The sequence below is a fragment of the Oncorhynchus gorbuscha genome, unplaced genomic scaffold (assembly GCF_021184085.1).
Source record: "Oncorhynchus gorbuscha isolate QuinsamMale2020 ecotype Even-year unplaced genomic scaffold, OgorEven_v1.0 Un_scaffold_1231, whole genome shotgun sequence".
Lineage (NCBI taxonomy): Eukaryota > Metazoa > Chordata > Actinopteri > Salmoniformes > Salmonidae > Oncorhynchus > Oncorhynchus gorbuscha.
Window position 1 is genome coordinate 49,794 of NW_025746068.1, and position 20,814 is coordinate 70,607.

The 20,814-nt window shown below is 41.7% G+C and overlaps 1 protein-coding gene across 5 annotated transcripts; it reads left to right on the top strand.

Moving 5' to 3' along the window:
* Positions 1 to 285: 285 nt before the first annotated feature.
* On the top strand, positions 286 to 15,110 carry LOC124021829 (B-cell receptor CD22-like). Of its 5 annotated transcripts, none has more exons than XM_046336964.1 (13): positions 286 to 364; positions 7,516 to 7,593; positions 7,854 to 8,192; positions 8,324 to 8,542; positions 8,695 to 9,024; positions 9,102 to 9,389; positions 10,286 to 10,564; positions 11,251 to 11,514; positions 11,724 to 11,814; positions 11,918 to 11,972; positions 12,067 to 12,287; positions 12,636 to 13,678; positions 13,721 to 15,110. In XM_046336964.1, exons 2-12 carry the CDS (start codon positions 7,539 to 7,541, stop codon positions 12,721 to 12,723), a joined length of 2,229 nt encoding a protein of 742 aa, XP_046192920.1. In that variant the 5' UTR covers positions 286 to 364; positions 7,516 to 7,538; the 3' UTR covers positions 12,724 to 13,678; positions 13,721 to 15,110. The 5 variants fall into 5 exon arrangements, with proteins under 5 accessions (XP_046192920.1, XP_046192919.1, XP_046192923.1 ...); XM_046336963.1 differs by having other exon boundaries at positions 12,636 to 13,653; XM_046336967.1 differs by having other exon boundaries at positions 8,695 to 8,814; positions 12,636 to 13,653.
* The last annotated feature ends 5,704 nt before the right edge of the window (positions 15,111 to 20,814 follow it).

Sequence of the window (20,814 nt, forward strand, 5' to 3'; positions counted from 1 at the left end):
ATGATGTTTCTGATTTTTTTCTTAATTAGAAAAAAATCTATAACTTTCTTTCACTTTCAAAATGATGAGTTGGTTGAGTATATCTGTTGGGAAGTTGTTTTCATTTAATTCCTGTTTATATTTAATTTTAAAGCAGCAAAATGTGAAAAAAGTTCAAGGGTGTGTAGAAATGTTCTATTAAAATACAGTAACCTCCCTTTTCTGACATGCTGTTCTGGTCCTCATGCATGTTAATGACTTAAAGAGGAAGGAAAGGACAGTTCTGTCTCAGCATATGTATCAACCACAGAACTGACACTTACTAGCAGTTTCCACTCACTACCAGGAAGCTGACTTACCGTATACGACCTCTCCCCTTCACGCTGTAAGTATGCTTTATGATATCTGGAAATATTGGTTTTGGTAATATGGTTTTTAGCCATAAGTCATGTACTTTTTCATTTATTTTGAGCTGTGTTTTGGTTGTTACATCAGTGTGAGTATTCATTAAGTATATCAGAGTGTAGGAGGGCTGATTTAAGATCAGGGCCCCTGGTCCATATAAGTAGGATATAAAAGGTGTGTGTGTGTGTGTTTGTGGATATGTTTAACTATAGTTGTGGGAACCAGATGCCCCAAGAATAGTAATCTACAATAATTTGACCAACTAGGAACATTTTTGTTTGTCCCCACAAGGTCAAATTCTATTTCTAGGGATTTTAGGGTTAAGGTTAGAATAAGGGTTAACATAAGAATTAGGTTTATGTTTAGGAGCTAGGGTTAAGGTTTGGTTTTGGGGTCAAGGTTAGGGTTAGGGTTAGGGTTAAGGTTAGGGTTAGGGTAAGTGTTAGGGAAAATAGGATTTTGAATGGGACAGAATTGTGTGTCACCACAAGGTTAGTTGTACATGACTGTGTGTGTGTGTGTGTGTTTGTTTGTCAGTCACTTAGCCTCACAGATTGTGGATAAGAGCTATCATTGAACCTGGTGGTCAGTCTTTAGGCTGCTGTACAGCTTGACGGACCGTAGAGGATTGAACATTTATCCTCCAATATTTGGGGTTCTGAGAATAAAACAGCTTCAGAACAATCAATGTAGAAATATGTGTTTGTAGTTTTACACATCTGTTCTATAAGTTATTGTTGTTGTTGATGTTGTTTGTGTTGTTGTTATTGCTGTTGTCGTTGATGACTATTGTATACATTAGGAAATGGTTTTGCATCATACTGCATCTCAGTTTAAACATACACAATGACCATGTTAACATGCGCACAGTATTCCGGATAGTAGCTGTTTACATGTGTAACAGTATAACATTAGACCGTCCCCTCGCCCATACCCGGGCGCGAACCAGGGACCCTCTGCACACATCAACAAAAGTCACCCACAAAGCATCGTTACCCATCGCTCCACAAAAGCCGTGGCCCTTGCAGAGCAAGGGGAACGAACCACTACTTCAAGGTCTCAGAGCAAGTGACGTCACCGATTGAAACGCTATTTAGCGCGCACCACCACTAACTAGCTAGCCGTTTCACATCCGTTACACATGCACCTTTGATATCCCGCTCACCAGTATCCCTGTACCCATGAATACACAGAACAGGTATAATTGAAATTCACATGGGCTAAATGGAATAGTAACTGAAATATGGACACTGTCTGTAGGCCTATATCCTATTAATGCCAGTAGAATTGTGCTTTTCCCCCCCCAGTAAAATGAAACAACAAAGGTTGATTTTGTATCAGGAACAGGAGTGGAGAAATATGACTTCTTTCTTTCAGCATCTCTTGAGAAAATGGAATGGCGTGTCATGTGTTATCTTTGACACTGTTATGCAAGCCGACAGTATTTCAACCACATATAATATGCACCCACGACTGCAGTCCAATCAGAAACTTGTTTCATAATTTCCTTCAAACTGCTCAAACTGATGACATTTGGACATTTGGACATTTGGCACAGGAAGACACTTTCCACTGTTTTGGAGTTATTGTGTTTTCTCCCGGTCCCTAAATGAAACACAGAACTTTACTGGTGTTAATTACTGATGCTCACTAATGCATTCATTCTTTCTATGTAAGAAATTATTCTGGTTAGCACTACTTTATTTAGTCCTCTGGGGCAACAAGTTACGACAGAAGAGAAGCTGCTAACTGAAGTTGAATCTATATGAATATATATATATATATATATATATATATATATATATATATATATATATATATATATATATATATATATATATATATATATATATATATATACAATGCATATATATATATACAATGCATACTATATATACAAAAGAATGTGGACACCCCTTCAAATGAATGGATTTGGTTATTTCGGGCCAAACCCAATGCTGACAGGTGTATTAAATCGAGCACACAGCCATGCAATCTCTTATTGGCTGTAAGTGCACGAGTGATGCGCGTTTGGAGCAATACTGGCTGTATCCAAGGCTTAGCCAATCGTTCACATTACAGAACAACAGAATGCAGCGCAGCACACAACAGAAGAAAGAAGAGAACCAATTTACTAGTTACAGCATCAGCGTGCGCCTTGGAAAGGCATTTTGTCAGTTACAGCAATGAGTCTCCTGAATGATAACGAAGAGGTAACGTTAGGTGAGAATCCTGACCACGGAGACAGGGGTGAGAAGGTGATGAAATGTACTTCATGAGCTGTAACCGAAAAACAACTGATATTTGTAAAGGTTGAGGATAGGGAAGAAGTGGTGGAACAAGTATTTTTCTTGCTAGCTGGATCGAATTATCCGTTAGTTAGCCAGAGAAATGTTGAACAACATTCAAATAATATATATTTTATGAAATATATTTTTATATGTTTAAAGCTTTGTTGGTTACTACATGATTCCATATGTGTTATTTCATAGTTTTGATGTCAAACTACAATGTAGAAATAGTAAAAATAAAGAATAAACCTTGAATGTGTAGGTTTGTCCAAACTTTTGACTGGTATATTTGTAAGTCCAAAAATGGATGTAGCAACTACAGATTGCCCCTTTAAGTCTATCAAAAGTGTGCGAGTTTGAGCAGTTGTCCATTTGGCCTATGGGTAAAACAAACTATTATCAGCATGAATTAGATTGAGCAATAAAAGCTCCACTTTTATTCCATAGGCTGGGAACCACACTATGCAGCTGTTATTCCATAGGCTGGGAACCACACTATGCAGCTGTTATTCCATAGGCTGGGAACCACACTATGCAGCTGTTGTTCCATAGGCTGGGAACCACACTATGCAGCTGTTGTTCCATAGGCTGGGAACCACACTATGCAGCTGTTATTCCATAGGCTGGGAACCACACTATGCAGCTGTTGTTCCATAGGCTGGGAACCACACTATGCAGCTGTTGTTCCATAGGCTGGGAACCACACTATGCAGCTGTTGTTCCATAGGCTGGGAACCACACTATGCAGCTGTTGTTCCATAGGCTGGGAACCACACTATGCAGCTGTTGTTCCATAGGCTGGGAACCACACTATGCAGCTGTTATTCCATAGGCTGGGAACCACACTATGCAGCTGTTGTTCCATAGGCTGGGAACCACACTATGCAGCTGTTGTTCCATAGGCTGGGAACCACACTATGCAGCTGTTATTCCATAGGCTGGGAACCACACTATGCAGCTGTTGTTCCATAGGCTGGGAACCACACTATGCAGCTGTTGTTCCATAGGCTGGGAACCACACTATGCAGCTGTTGTTCCATAGGCTGGGAACCACACTATGCAGCTGTTGTTCCATAGGCTGGGAACCACACTATGCAGCTGTTGTTCCATAGGCTGGGAACCACACTATGCAGCTGTTGTTCCATAGGCTGGGAACCACACTATGCAGCTGTTGTTCCATAGGCTGGGAACCACACTATGCAGCTGTTGCAAGAGCGCATTTTTCACTGGCTGTCCACTGGTTTAAAAAGCAATGATTGATAGGCAGCTTAAACTTCCTGAATTCAACCACTATTGGGTTCAAATACACATTTAGATTTGTGAATAGCCGTCCACAACAACCACAATCCGTAAGACGCAGATAGCTAAATGAGAGAGCAGCAGTATGATTCACATCAATGCGCTATGTAGATATCAATAATAAGAAATAACCGTATCGCCGTAGACTACACCACTGCTGTCATCCTTACCTCCAAGCGTTTATTCAAGTTGGATAATCTTTGGATGCCGACAGCATTCGCCCCATTGGAAGACATAGCTTGGACTGAAGCCTACAAAAGCCCATTCCTGAGCTTTTCCCACCATCGATCAAACACATTTGGTGTGTCATCACAGCGGTGTCTGACTTTGGTGTGTCATCACAGCGGTGTCTGACTTTGGTGTGTCATCACAGCGGTGTCTGACTTTGGTGTGTCATCACAGCGGTGTCTGACTTTGGTGTGTCATCACAGCGGTGTCTGACTTTGGTGTGTCATCACAGCGGTGTCTGACTTTGGTGTGTCATCACAGCGGTGTCTGACTTTGGTGTGTCATCACAGCGGTGTCTGACTTTGGTGTGTCATCATAGCGGTGTCTGACTTTGGTGTGTCATCACAGCGGTGTCTGACTTTGGTGTGTCATCACAGCGGTGTCTGACTTTGGTGTGTCATCACAGCGGTGTCTGACTTGAGCCTTTTTTCAACGCTGATCTGAATGGCATTGAGAAAACAGAGAAAGATTTTCTTTGCAAACATCCTTTCTGAATTTAAAAGTCATCCTTGACGTAATCATCTAGTTTTTCCAAAGTATCCATAATCTGATTGCAATATTGTTGCTGGTAACGTAATGGATTACAGTTACCGTCTTTGTAATCCCTTACATGTAACAGATTACAGTTACCGTCTTTGTAATCCCTTACATGTAACAGATTACAGTTACCGTCTTCGTAATCCCTTACATGTAACAGATTACAATTACCGTCTTTGTAATCCCTCACATGTAACCCGTTACTCCACAACCCTGTTTATTTATATAACTATTCAGACCCTTTGCTGATAGACTCGGAATTGAGCTCAGGTGCATCATATTTCCATTGATCATCCTTGAGATGTTTCTACAACTTGATTGGAGTCCACCTGTGGTAAATTCAATTGATTAGACATGATTTGGAAAGGTACACACCTGTCTATGTAATGTTCCACGGTTGACAGTGCATGTCAGAGCAAAAACCAAGCCATGAGGTCGAAGGAATTGCCCGTAGAGCTCCAAGACAGGATGGTGTTGAGGGGGAAGGGTACAGTACCAAAACATTTTTGCTGCATTACCCAAGAACACAGTGGCCTCCTTCATTCTTAAATGGAAGAAGTTTGGAACCACCAAGACTCTTCCTAGAGTAGGCCGCCTGGCAAAACTGGGTAATCGGGGTGAAGGGCCTTGGTCGGGAAGGTGACCAAAAACCCAATGGTCACTCTGACAGAGCTCTGTGGAGAGGGGAGAACCTTCCAGAAGGGCAACCATCTCTGCAGCACTCCACCAATCAGGCCTTTATGGTAGAGTGACCAGACGGAATCCACTCCTCAGTAAAAGGCACATGACAGCCCGCTTGGTTTCATCTGGTCTGATGAAACCAAAATTAAACACTTTGGCCTGAATGCCAAGCATCACATGTGGAAGAAACCTGGCACCATCCCTATGGTGAAGCATGGTGGTGGAAGCATCATGGTATAGGGATGTTTTACAGTGGCAGGTACTGGGAGTCTAGTCAGGATCGAAGGAAAGATGAACGGATCAAAGTACAGGTAGATCCTTGATGAAAACCTGCTCCAAAGCGCTCAGGACCTCAGACTAGGCAGAAGGTTCACCTTCCAACAAGACAAAGACCTTAAGCAAACATCCAAGACAATGCAGGACTGGCAAGTCTCTGAATGTCCTTGAGTGGCCCAGCTAGAGCCCGGACTTGATCCTGATTGAACATCTCTGGAGAAACCTGAAAATAGCTGTGCAGCAACGCTCCCCATGCAACCTGACAGAGCTTGAAAGGATCTACAGAGAAGAATGGGAGAAACTCCCCAAATACAGGTGTGACAAGCTTGTAACATCATACACAAGAAGAATTGTTGCTGTAATCACTGCCAAAGGTGTTTCAAAAAAGTATTGAGTAAAGGTTCTGAATACTTATGTAAATGTTATATTTCATTTTTTTATTGTGAATAAATTAGCAAAAAAATATTAATAACGATTTTTGCTTTGTCATGAGGTTATTGTGTGTATTTAATCCATTTTAGAATAAGACTAATGTTACAAAATGTGGAAAAAGTCAAGGGGTCTGAATACTATCCAAATGCTGTAATGGGATTCTTCCTGTGAAGGAGAGGCGGACCAAAACACAGTGTGGTAAGTGTCCATGGTTTTAATAGGAAAACTCAACATGAACACAACTACAAAAACAAGAAACGTGAAAACCCGAAACAGTCCCGTGTGGCACAAACACTGACACAGGAAACAACCACCCACAAAACCCAACACAAAACAGGCTACCTAAATATGGTTCCCAATCAGAGACAATGACTAACACCTGCCTCTGATTGAGAACCATATCAGACCAAACATAGAAATAGACAAACTAGACACACAACAGAATGCCCACCCAGCTCACGTCCTGACCAACACTAAAACAAGGAAAACACACAAGAACTATGGTCAGAACGTGACAAATGCAATGTAGTTGACAAACAAATGGTCTACCAAATATCGTAAATTACAAGCATAAACTTGTGTCACACCCTGATCTATTTCACCTGTCTTTGTGATTCTCTCCTCCCTCCTCCTGGTGTCGCCCATCTTCCCCATTATCTCTTGTGTATTTATACCGGTGTTCTCTGTTTGTCTGTCAGCTCCTGCTTTTCCCCAGTCTCTCTTTTCTCATCCTCCTGGATTTTACCCTTGCCTGTCCTGACCCTGACCCTGCCTGCCGTCCTGTACCTTTGCCCCTGTTGCTGTAATTAACATTGTTGCTTCGTCACGGTCTGCATCTGGGTCTTAACATATCCTGATAACTTGTCTAAATTAGGGGTGAAAGTAGCCAATTATACCAGTCCAGAATGGAGTATCAGCAAAATGAATTATTTTGCAATTATGGTGGATCGAACTGCGAAGGTAGCCTAGTGTTTGAAGTGACTTATTTGACAATCAGATGAAAACATTATCACACAACACCCATGATATGAGAAACTGAGCCTGACAGCACAGACCACGAAAAACATTAAATGGGATGAGATGTTTACCTGCCACAGTATCCTGTCTAAAATCCTCATATCCCAGGCATCTTATCCAGGTTTCTCATAACCGGAATACAAGCTTTTGGGTTATTGTAAATGGGATATGAAGTTTATATGCATCAAATCAAAAACAGAATACTTGAGTATCCCAAATAATAATATTGCTGTGCATGGAAACGTAGTCCGTATGAGTCTGGTTCATTTTCAGTAATGAGGTCCTGTACCCCATTTTACAGTTTATACTTCAATGTATCAGGTGGAGTTATTCACCAGTTATAGAGTGAGTTGTTGTTTATGTTTCTAAGACTGCAGGGTGGGAGATGCAACAATGGTCTTGAGAACAGCAGGAAGTGTGTTGGTGGTCTTTCTCTGGTCTGTAGCAGGTATGGTCTCATTCTTATCTTTTAGTTGCTCTGTTTATCAATCTACAGACATTTCTAAAAGGTTATGAATCATAATGTTATTCTGGTGTGTTCTGTTAGGCGTCTCCACTTCACTTTAAATAGTTATCTTTCACACCTCACTGAGGGATGCTTTTCTATGGTTTCCATTCCTCAGCAAATACAGTATGGCAACAATGTGTGGACAAACCTTACTGTCAGTGTGAACCAATAGGTTTGTGCTTAATGTAATGTGCTTTCAGTGGTACTCGGGCAGTATGGATGGAGTGTGACCTACACCAAGAATAGTATCTGTGCCTTGAAGGGGTCAACAGTGGAGCTGTCCTGTTCTTACACATATCCCAGAGGTCATAGAGTCAGAACAATTGGATGGTCTTATTGGAATAGTGATGCGGGTCGATTTGTTGAAATCCAATCTAATAATGAGGGTCGTGTGGAGTACCGTCAGACAACAGAGAAGGACTCTACCCTGAGAATCACAGACCTGAGACAGAGTGACAAAGATACATATTACTTCAGATATAAAACAGACAAGTCCGATTGGAAAACTGCCCAACGTGGAGTCACTCTCTCTGTCACTGGTACTGTAATGTTTCATATATAGTATAGTACTCTACCATCTTAGTTATGTATTAAATGTTCTATGAGAACAGTGACGTGGTGGTGACTGACATACTTACTCTGTTGTTGTTTTCATAACCTCTCTATGCAGAACTGCAGGTGGAGGTGACAGGACAATGGAATGTGAAAACACTGACCTGTAGAACCAGCTGCAGCCTGCCTGGTAATCCCACCTACGTCTGGTACAAGAACAGACAATATCTAGATGAGAGGACTTCCTCTATATACTCTATATATGTCTACATTGAGAATGCAGACAGCTACTCCTGTGCTGTAAAAGGCCATGAGGATCTCCACTCTCCTGCAGTCTGTGAGTGTAGATGAATTTAGTTATAATTTCACAATACCAAATGACAGCTAAAGTGGATATTGATTTACAAAATACTGAAAATGTTCAAGTAGTTTACAACAAAAGTAAACAGAAATAGTTTAAAACTAACAGATGTCTTTATAATGTTTCAGGTGTTCATAATTCAAACTGCTGGAGTGTGACTTACACCAAGAGGAGAATCTGTGTCTTGAAGGGCTCCACAGTGGAAATATCCTGCTCTTACACTCATCCCACTAGTTATATAGAACAAGGTTCATTCTGGTTTACACAGAAAGACCCTGTAGATGTCAGTTCATATCCAGAGTCTGCAGGTCGTGTGCAGTACAATAGGAACACAGAGAACCACCACACCATGACAATAACACACCTGACAGAGAAGGACTCGGCTGAATACATATTCAGATTAATAACATACAAGGGGAGATTTTCTGGCCTTCCTGGTGTGATGTTGACTGTCACAGGTAATACTACACATTATGCTACAGGACAAGTCTAGTTACATTACAAAGACTAGAGTCAAATACATATTTCCTCTTAGATATCCTGTTGGAGATGGATCCTACGTCTGTGTCAGAGGGGGAGAGAGTCACGCTGAGATGTAGAACCCAATGTGCAGTCGCTCTGAACCCCACCTGCATCTGGTACAAGAACGGACAACGTCTGACCAACCCAGTCACCAGTTATAACAGCCTGATCCTAGACCCAGTCACCAGTTATAACAGCCTAATCCTAGAACCAATCAGCAGTGAGGATGCAGGGAACTACTCCTGTGCTGTAGAAGGTTTTGAGAGAATCCTCTCTCCAGAAGAGACTCTCACTGTCAGATGTGAGTACATGGGGTGTTGATATATCTACAGTGAAAGTCATTGATGTCATCTCTGTAATACATGGTTCTACATGTCAGTATAATATACTAATCTCTACTAATTTACATCATCTCTCTAATACATGGTTCTACAGTCTGTGTAATATACTAATCTCTGCTAATTTACATCATCTCTGTAATACATGGTTCTACATGTCAGTGTAATATACTAATCTCTACTAATTTACATCATCTCTCTAATACATGGTTCTACAGTCAGTGTAATATACTAATCTCTGCTAATTTACATCATCTCTGTAATACATGGTTCTACAGTCAGTATAATATACTAATCTATACTAATTTATATAATCTCTGTAATACATGGTTCTACATGTCAGTATAATATACTAATCTATACTAATTTACATAATCTCTGTAATACATGGTTCTACATGTCAGTATAATATACTAATCTATACTAATTTACATCATCTCTCTAATACATGGTTCTACATGTCAGTGTAATATACTAATCTCTACTAATTTACATCATCTCTCTAATACATGGTTCTACAGTCAGTGTAATATACTAATCTCTGCTAATTTACATCATCTCTGTAATACATGGTTCTACAGTCAGTATAATATACTAATCTATACTAATTTACATAATCTCTGTAATACATGGTTCTACATGTCAGTATAATATACTAATCTATACTAATTTACATCATCTCTCTAAAACATGGTTCTACATGTCAGTATAATATACTAATCTCTACTAATTTACATCATCTCTGTAATACATGGTTCTACATGTCAGTGTAATTTACTAATCTATACTAATTTACATCATTTCTTGGTTCCTTACATGTTATTTGAGTTGTTCTTTTTTCTGTCATCTTCAACACCAGATGGCCCAAAGACCACCTCAGTGTCAGTCAGTCCCTCTGGTGAAATAGTGGAGGGCAGTTCAGTGACTCTGACCTGCAACAGTGATGCCAACCCACCTGTGGACAAATACACCTGGTACAAGAAGAATGGAGGTCACAATCAGAGTATCTCCAATCAGAACACAGGACCACATCATACCTTCAACCAAGTCAAGTCATCTGATACTGGGGAGTACTACTGCGAGGCCCAGAATGAGTTGGGGACAGACAGGCCTGAGTCTATCAACATGGATGTGAAATGTGAGTAAAATACATCTCAGTGTTTGAATTAGTGTTTGAATGAGACTTACATTTCCCTCACTAACTTTAAACATCAGCTATCTGAGCAGCTAAACGATCGCTGCAGCTGTACATAGTCCATCTGTAAATAGCCCATCCAATCTACCTACTTCATCCCCATATTGTTTTTATTTACTTGTCTGCTCTTTTGCACACCAGTATCACTACTTGCACATCATCTGCTAATCTATCACTCCAGTCTTAATCTGCTAAATTGTAATTGCTTCGCTAATATGGCCTATCTATTTCCTACCTCCTCACGCCATTTGCACACACTGTATATATTTTTTTCTATTGTGTTATTGACTGTACCCTTGTTTATTCCATGTGTAACTCTGTGTTGTTGTTTGTGTCGCACTGCTTTGCTTTATCTTGGCCATGTCACAGTTGTAAATGAGAACTTGTTCTCAACTGGCCTACCTGGTTAAATTAAGGTGAAATATATATATATATTTCTTTAAATGCCAAGGTTGCAAACAAGTATTAATGAAACAAAGTAGTCATTAAGCATCTCTAAATGTGTTCTTGTTAATGTTTTGTGTAAGTTATAGTTTTAGTTCTCTGATCATTTCATTTTTATATGACATGTAATGTGAAGTTGTAATGAAACTACTGTCTTAATAATCTGACAAATTATATTTTACCAGACGGCCCAAAGAACACCTCAGTGTCAGTCAGTCCCTCTGGTGAAATAGTGGAGGGCAGTTCAGTGACTCTGACCTGCAGCAGTGATGCCAACCCACCTGTGGACAAATACACCTGGTACAAGACGAACATAGCCTCAGCAAAAGCATCAGGACAGAGTTACAGCATCACTAACATCATCTCTGAGGACAGAGGAGAATATTACTGTGAGGCCCAGAATAGAAGAGGATCTATGAACTCTACAGCTCAGATGATCATTGTAGCAGGTAAAGTTCCATCTTCAATACTTCAACACAGAACTACATGTTTCAATCTAATGTTAATCATTACACATCGTCTTATTACACCTTAGTCTATATCTATACAATGGGTTATAAGATCCCTTAACAAGTATTGTATTAATGTCCTGTATTATAGTTTATTTGTAGTTTATTATATCATGCCATGTACTCATATCATCCATATTGTATTATAGTGAAACAAACCTCAGTTCTGACTGCAGCTGTAGGGATCACAGTGGTTGTTCTGGTTCTCATCCTCTGTCTCTCTGGACTCATGTGGTTCAGGTGAGTTAAAATGCTTACTTTGTGATTGTGGATTATTTAAATGTAGCCCTCTGATTAATTATTAGCTTCATTAATTCATGAATACAATGTGTTTACAAAACAGGAAGAAGGCCTCCAAACCCACCTCCAACACAGGAGACACATCAGAAAATGAACAGGTGAGTGTTGGAATCAGAAGGTGACTGTGATGACTGTGTATTGCTTTGTGGAACATTTCCACTCCTCATGTTGTCTGTCCTCTCTCTCCATCAGGGAGACTCTAGTCCAGTGTATGATAACATCTCAGGCATGGCCATGACCTCTACTGCAGCACAGACAGTGGCCACAGATGACCAGGATGACGTTCACTACGCCAGCGTCCACTTCCAGGAAGTCCTTCTGTACTCGACCATCCAACCGTCTCAAGCCCAGGAACAGGACGAGGATATCCAGTACGCTACTCTGAAATTAAACCTCCTGAGTGATGCCACCTGGTGAGCATATTCTGCCTTAAGGTCATTCATATGCTACTGTTTATTGTAAGAGATGTCATCAATAAGCAAAACTGTTGACCACTAGTGATGTCATTTCCTTAATCTACCAATCCAACAATGGACACCTCAAGACAATTACTATGACATGTCTATAATGAGGGAGTGATGCGATGATGGTTTTGAGGAACTGTTCTGACTGTATTCCAAATGGCACCCTATTCCCTATTTAGTTCACAACTTTTGATGTGAGCCCCATAGGCCCTGGTCAAAGGTAGTGCACTATAAAGGGTATAGGGTACCACCATTTGGGGCGGATTCTTTGTTTAATTTCTGTTTCTCTCTCTTCAGCCCCACAGCAGCAGACCCTGGTGCTGCTGAGGAGGACTACTTTGTTCTCTACAGCACAGTCAACAAATCCAGAACCAAGAAGACCTGAGCATTACAATACCAGAACCAAGTAGACCTGAACACAAGAAACCCAGAACAAAGTGGACCTGAACACAACAAACCCAGTACAAAGTGGACCTGAACACAACAAACCCAGTACAAAGTGGACCTGAACACAACAAACCCAGTACAAAGTGGACCTGAACACAACAAACCCAGTACAAAGTGGACCTGAACACAACAAACCCAGTACAAAGTGGACCTGAACACAACAAACCCAGTACAAAGTGGACCTGAACACAACAAACCCAGAACCAAGAAGACCTGAACAGAAGAAGTTTGACAATAACCTTGTGTATCTGGACCTGTATATCTAAACTAAGTGATATAATGGCTATGGAGGTGTGGAATATTGACCCTGAATGCTGAATATTGAATGAATATTGAGCCCTGAATGCTGATTGGCTGAAAGGTGTGGTATAACATGGGTATGACAGAAAATTACTATTTACTGGTCTAATTACGTTGGTCACCAGTTTATAGAAGCAATAAAGTATTTTTCTCTTCTGAAATGCTGGTTCAGCCAATCAGCATCGAAAAAACAAATTTCCCAGTTTATAATAGTATATAATAATATACGCCATCTACCAGACACATTTATCCAAATTCATTCACTCAGTCATTACAGTCATTACAGTCATGTTTGACTACATTTTTCATATGGAGGTCCCAGCAGAGATCCCATATGGAGGTCCCATATGGAGGTCCCATATGGAGGTCCCAGCAGAGGTCCCATATGGAGATCCCAGCAGAGATCCCATATGGAGGTCCCATATGGAGGTCCCATATGGAGGTCCCAGCAGAGATCCCATATGGAGGTCCCATATGGAGGTCCCATATGGAGGTCCCAGCAGAGGTCCCATATGGAGGTCCCAGCAGAGGTCCCATATGGAGGTCCCAGCAGAGGTCCCATATGGAGGTCCCAGCAGAGGTCCCATATGGAGGTCCCAGCAGAGGTCCCATATGGAGGTCCCAGCAGAATGGAGGTCCCAGCAGGAATGGAACCCAGGAGCCATGCTGTATAAACTGAGCCACACAGGACGACTCTATTCAACCAAACAAAACAATCACCAGACGTGTGAGATATGAAGTCTAACAACAATAGATATTCTGTTTCTATTATCTGTATTACTTCATATGGTACTATTAGATGATACGCAAAGTATACGTTTGCTTAATTTTTTTTAGATATATATACTTTTTTAAAGACAAAGTTCTGGCACATTTTTGCCTCAATGTCCAGGAAAGAGTTCTGCTTGATGCAACTTTTCCAATTGCTTTTATCCAATGTTTTTTTGCTGTTGTAAACTACTGTGTGAGGTGTGACATTTTGAAAAGCTTTCAAAATCACGCCTCTTGTGCTACACAGTATATGCTGTACAGTAACTGCAAATACGACATTTACAGTACATTGGTTTGTATGGCAATAGTGTTTTTTTCATCTTCATCATCATCATCATCATGTCTGTAAAAAAATATACACAGACACTTTCAGAAGGAGCAATGTCCAGCACCTAGACACACAACAAGTTACATAAAATATTATTCATTGTCATTTTTAAAACGCACAGACACAATATAACATAACATGGATGTTTGGAGTGTGGAGTGTAATTCAGTCAGAGAGGGTATTCCATTCCAGAACACAGAGATGGAACATTCTGGAATGTTCTATGATTGATAATAATACATCTCACAGTTAACACACTCAGACCAGGCATTGAGAGTAAAGCTTGTGTTAAAGCCTTTATAACAGTCCACCATTTTGTCCAACTAGTAGTTAGAGAATATAATGCATCATTGTTTAGTGAGAGTAAAATACATAATTGTTTAGTGAGAATATAATACAACATTGTTTAGTGAGAATGTGATGTCATATAGAAGGAGTGTTATGGCCTCCAACATGGCGTGGCTCTTAACTCCCTAACTGTTGTCTGACCTTCCCAGGTAGGTGTCTCTCTTTGGGGACAGAGAGGGCCTAGGGGTGGATGGGAAAGTGGATATCCCATGGAGAAGTACCTTTTATCCCCCTGACAGCCTCACTGAGTCTGTTTTTTTTTATAGAGCTAGGGGGACCGGGCAGTGGGGGTCAATATGGGCGTCCCTTCTGTTAGGCCACACCCACAGGAAGTGTCACTAAATGACATTGTCGAACAGATGCATGGACTGCATGATGTTCTCATCCTGGACGGGAGGCAGGAAGGGACAAAAAGCACAAAGGATAAGAAGCAGAAGTTAGAAGAAAACATAGAAGTTTTAAACAGTAGAATAGCAGAAGCAGGTTCTTAAAGTAACTGCCAATGAAATTCTCACTTTTAAAAGTTCATATTCTGTTATCTCATACCCAAATAAAGCTGTTGACTTGTCCTATACTCATATTTGTGGCCAAAGCATAAATTGGAGAAAGAACACTTAAAAAAACCCACCTCAAGAATATGATGTCATATCAGCGGTTTAGAGGAGGATGAGCTGGCCAATCAGCGGTTTAGAGGAGGATGAGCTGGCCAATCAGCGGTTTAGAGGAGGATGAGCTGGCCAATCAGCGGTCTACAGTACATTACATTAATGTGTTTTTATGACCAGTATACACCCACAGTATTCTGTTGTTGGGGTATGCCCAAGCCATTCCAACACAGAAAAGCTGATATTTAACATACTTAATGATATTGTTTTGGAAGTAAAACTATTTAATTCATATTGTAAGTAATTATAGGTCATATTTTATAGAACTCTGAAAACACTGGACAGTTACTGTGAATTGTGATGTTTAGACGCCATCAAATCATGTCATTCATAATGATATCTTATAGAATCATGTCATTCATAATGATATCTTATAGAATCATGTCATTCATAATGATATCTTATAGAATCATGTCATTCATAATGATATCTTATAGAATCATGTCATTCATAATGATATCTTATAGAATCATGTCATTCATAATGATATCTTATAGAATCATGTCATTCATAATGATATCTTATAGAATCATGTCATTCATAATGATATCTTATAGAATCATGTCATTCATAATGATATCTTATAGAATCATGTCATTCATAATGATATCTTATAGAATCATGTCATTCATAATGATATCTTATAGAATCATGTCATTCATAATGATATCTTATAGAATCATGTCATTCATAATGATATCTTATAGAATCATGTCATTCATAATGATATCTTATAGAATCATGTCATTCATAATGATATCTTATAGAATCATGTCATTCATAATGATATCTTATAGAATCATGTCATTCATAATGATATCTTATAGAATCATGTCATTCATAATGATATCTTATAGAATCATGTCATTCATAATGATATCTTATAGAATCATGTCATTCATAATGATATCTTATAGAATCATGTCATTCATAATGATATCTTATAGAATCATGTCATTCATAATGATATCTTATAGAATCATGTCATTCATAATGATATCTTATAGAATCATGTCATTCATAATGATATCTTATAGAATCATGTCATTCATAATGATATCTTATAGAATCATGTCATTCATAATGATATCTTATAGAATCATGTCATTCATAATGATATCTTATAGAATCATGCTACAACATCACACTCACGAACTCACTAATGCACAGACACACAGGAACTCTTCAATGGTGAGACAGGGTGAGACAGAGAGTAACATTTTAAAGGTATAGTCTAACTCCCAAATGGCACCCTATTCCCTATATTGTGCACTACTTTGGTGTTTTTAATTGTGAGATATAATCGTTGTGACTACTCCTTACTATAATAGCTTGGTGAAGAAATTATTTAGAAATGTAATCATAGATCTGTAGTTAGTTACCTAGAAGAAGTTGTCGACATGCTCCTTGGGGGCGTTGTTCTGTGTACAGGGATATGTACACGTTCCCATCTTATCAAAGAGCTCATGATATCAGTCATCTCCTGGAACGGACACACACACACACACACACACACACACACACACACACACACACACACACACACACACACACACACACACACACACACACACACACACACACACACACACACACACACACACACACACACACACACACACACACACACACACACACACACACACACACATGCACGCACGAACACACACAGTCACACAGTCAGCACAAACACACGCTGTTATCTTCTTACATCCGGTGAAATTGCAGTGCAAAATTCTAACTACAGTGTTATATACACTGCTCCCAAAAATAAAGGGAACACTTACACAACACAATGTAACTCCAAGTCAGTCAGTCAATTCTGTGAAATCAAACTGTCCACTTTATAGGCAATTAGCAAGAGACCCCCAATAAAGGAGTGGTTCTGCAGGTGGTGACCACAGACCACTTCTCAGCTCCTATGCTTCCTGGCTGATGTTTTGGTCACTCTTGACTGCTGGTCGGTGCGTTCACTCTAGTGGTAGCATGAGACGGAGTCTACAACCCACACAAGTGGCTCAGGTAGTGCAGCTCATCCAGGATGGCACATCAATGCGAGCTGTGGCAAGAAGGTTTGCTGTGTCTGTCAACGTAGTGTCCAGAGCATGGAGGCGCTACCAGGAGACAGGTCAGAACATCAGGAGAATTGGAGGAGGCCGTACAACAACGCAGCAGCAGGACCGCTACCTCCGCCTTTGTGCAAGGAGGAGCACTGCCAGAGCCCTGCAAAAGACCTCCAGCAGGCCACAAATGTGCCTGTGTCTGCTCAAACGGTCAGAAACAAACTCAATGAGGGTGGTATGAGGGCCCGACGTCCACAGGTGGGTGTTGTGCTTACAGCCCAACACCGTGCAGGACGTTTGGCATTTGCCAGAGAACACCAAGATTGGCAAATTCGCCACTGGCGTCCTGTGCTCTTCACAGATGAAAGCAGGTTCACACTGAGCACATGTGACAGACGTGACAGAGTCTGTAGACGCCGTGGAGAACGTTCTGCTGCCCGCAACATCCTCCAGCATGACCGGTTTGGCGGTGGGTCAGTCATGGTGTGGGGTGGCATTTCTTTGGGGGGCCGTACAGCCCTCCATGTGCTCGCCAGAGGTAGCCTGACTGCCATTAGGTACCGAGATGAGATCCTCAGACCCCCTGTGAGCCCATATGCTGGTGCAGTTGGCCCTGGGTTCCTCCTAATGCAAGACAATGCTAGACCTCATGTGGCTGGAGTGTGTCAGCAGTTCCTGCAAGAGGTAGGGATTGATGCTATGGACTGGCCTGCCCGTTCCCCAGACCTGAATCCAATTGAGCACATCTGGGACATCATGTCTCGCTCCATCCACCAACGCCACATTGCAGCACAGACTGTCCAGGAGTTGGCGTATGCTTTAGTCCAGGTCTGGGAGGAGATCTCTCAGGAGAACATCCGCCACCTCATCAAGAGCATGCCCAGGCGTTGTAGGGAGGTCATACAGGCACGTGGAGGCGACACACAGTACTGAGCCTCATTTGGACTTGTTTTAAGGACATTACATCAAAGTTGGATCAGCCTGTAGTGTGGTTTTCCACTTTAATTTTGAGTGTGACTCCAAATCCAGACATCCATGGGTTGATAAATTTGATTTCCATTGATCATTTTTGTGTGATTTTGTTGTCACATTCAACTATGTAAATAAAATGTATTTATTGAGAAATTTCATTCATTCAGATCTAGGATGTGTTATTTTAGTGTTCCCTTTATTTTTTTGAGCAGTGTATATTCTGAGACAGTGTTCCACATTGGACTACCAGGCTACATTAGACTATATATGGATAACATGCTACATTAGACTATATATGGATAACATGCTACATTAGACTATATATGAATAACAGGCTACATTATACTATATATGGATAACAGGCTACATTATACTATATATGGATAACAGGCTACATTATACTATATATGGATAACAGGCTACATTATACTATATATATGGATAACAGGCTACATTATACTATATATGAATAACAGGCTACATTATACTATATATGGATAACAGGCTACATTACACTATATATGGATAACAGGCTACATTATACTATATATGTGACAATACAGAGGCGGATGCAAGATGCAAGCAACGATGGTTTAATGAATACAGTTACAGCAGCAACAGGACAGACAGACTGTACTCAGACGGAATCCGACCCAGGGACTAGGGCGCATCTTTCGATGATAGCGTGCTGAGAAATCCAGTGGAGCATGCTGAGAAATCCAGCGGAGTGTGTCCGGAATGGGTAGGAAGGAGCACAGCAGATAATCCACACAAGGGCGACGAGAGAATGAGCAAGGACACACGACACAACCTCAGGGAAGTAACAATGATCTGACAACAGGAAACACTGGTTACAGAACATATAAAGGGAAGATAAGTGGTTCCAGCTGGCGCAGACAATCAGGCCGAGATTGGGAACCACGCCCAACCAAACACGGGAGAGAGAGAGAAAGAGAGAGGGAGGCAGTGGATTCATGAACCGTGACAGCCTCTTGGCATTCCCAGGCGAATTTACCTGTCGATTGAAATCATCGATAAGGGAGTGATCCAGAATGTCCCTAGCAGGTACCCAACTTCTCTCCTCCGGGCCGTAACCCTCCCAGTCCACCAGGTACTGGAATCCGCGTCCTCTCCTTCTAGAGTCCAAATTACGATTGACAGAAAACGTGGGTTCCCCATCAACAAGTCGTGGCGGCGGGGGAACCGGGACCGGCGGGTTAATGCGTGCCTGAAACACAGGTTTTATTTTAGACACATGAAAGATAGGATGAATTCTCCTATACGCCGGAGGAAGCTTGAGCCGGACCGCCACCGGACTAATGATCCTGGTGACTCTGAACGGGCCGATAAATTTGGGGGCAAGCTTGTTCGAAACGGATCAGAGTGGAATGTTCTTAGTAGAAAGCCACACTCTTTGGCCAACGACGTATACCGGAGGCTTCGACCGGTGGCGATCGGCCTTAGCCTTGGTGCGCGCCCCACCCGGAGAAGAGTCTCACGGGCTCTGCTCCATGCGTGACGGCACCTCTGGATGAAAGCGTGAGCGGAGGGAACAGTGACCTCGGACTCCGTACTGGGAAAGATAGATGGCTGGTAACCTAAACTACACTCAAACGGAGAGAGACCCGTGGCTGCCACTGGCAACGAATTGTGAGCGTACTCAACCATAGAGAGTTGTTGACTCCAGGAAGAGGGATTCTTAGAAACCAAACATCGCAACACTCTCTCCAAATCTTGGTTGGCCCTCTCCGTTTGACTGTTGCTCTGGGGATGAAACCCTGAAGACAGGCTGACACTCGCTCACAGTAACGTACAAAACTCTTGCCAAAACTTGGACACAAATTGGGGCCCCCTGTCAGAAACTACGTCCATCGGCAGGCCATGTAAGCGAAAGACGTGATCCACGACAGTTACCGCTGTCTCCTTGGCAGATGGTAATTTAGGCAAGGGAATAAAATGAGCCGCCTTCGAGAACCGGTCCACCACGGTCAAAACAACCGTCTTGTCCTGGGAGGGCGGGAGGCCGGTAACAAAATCTAGTGCGATGTGGGACCAGGGTCTCGAAGGGTCCGACAGGGGTTGGAGTAACCCATCTGGGGGTCGATTAGAAGTCTTCCCAGTGGCACAAACCGAGCAAGCCAAGACAAAACTGTGAATGTCACGAGCCATCAGTGGCCACCAAAAGCGTTGCTTAACCAAAAAGCTAGTGCGGCTGACTCCTGGATGACACGCTACGTTGGAGCAATGCCCCCACCGAATAACATCGGACCGACACCCCTCCGGCACAAACAACCGATTAGGCGGGCAACCGGGCGGAGGCGTTACCCCTTCTAAGGCCGTTTTGACCCTCGATTCAACCTCCCATGTGAGTGTGGAGACCACTAGGGTCCCGGGTAGGATGCACTCGGGAGTGGATGGGCGTCTGGAATGGTCAAAAATGCGAGAAAGGGAATCGGGTTTGACATTCTTGGAACCCGGGCGATACGAGAGAGAGAAGTCAAAACGTCCGAAAAAGAGTGCCCACCGCGCCTGCCTGGAGTTGAGTCGTTTGGCGGTTCTGATATATTCCACATTTTTGTGAT

Coding starts and splice junctions, on each gene's coding strand:
- LOC124021829 (XM_046336964.1), top strand. CDS start 7,539: ATGGTCTTGAGAACAGCAGGAAGTGTGTTGGTGGTCTTTCTCTGGTCT. Junction 10,565..11,250: donor TATCAACATGGATGTGAAAT/GTGAGTAAAATA, acceptor ATATTTTACCAG/ACGGCCCAAAGAACACCTCA. Junction 11,815..11,917: donor TCTGGACTCATGTGGTTCAG/GTGAGTTAAAAT, acceptor TTTACAAAACAG/GAAGAAGGCCTCCAAACCCA.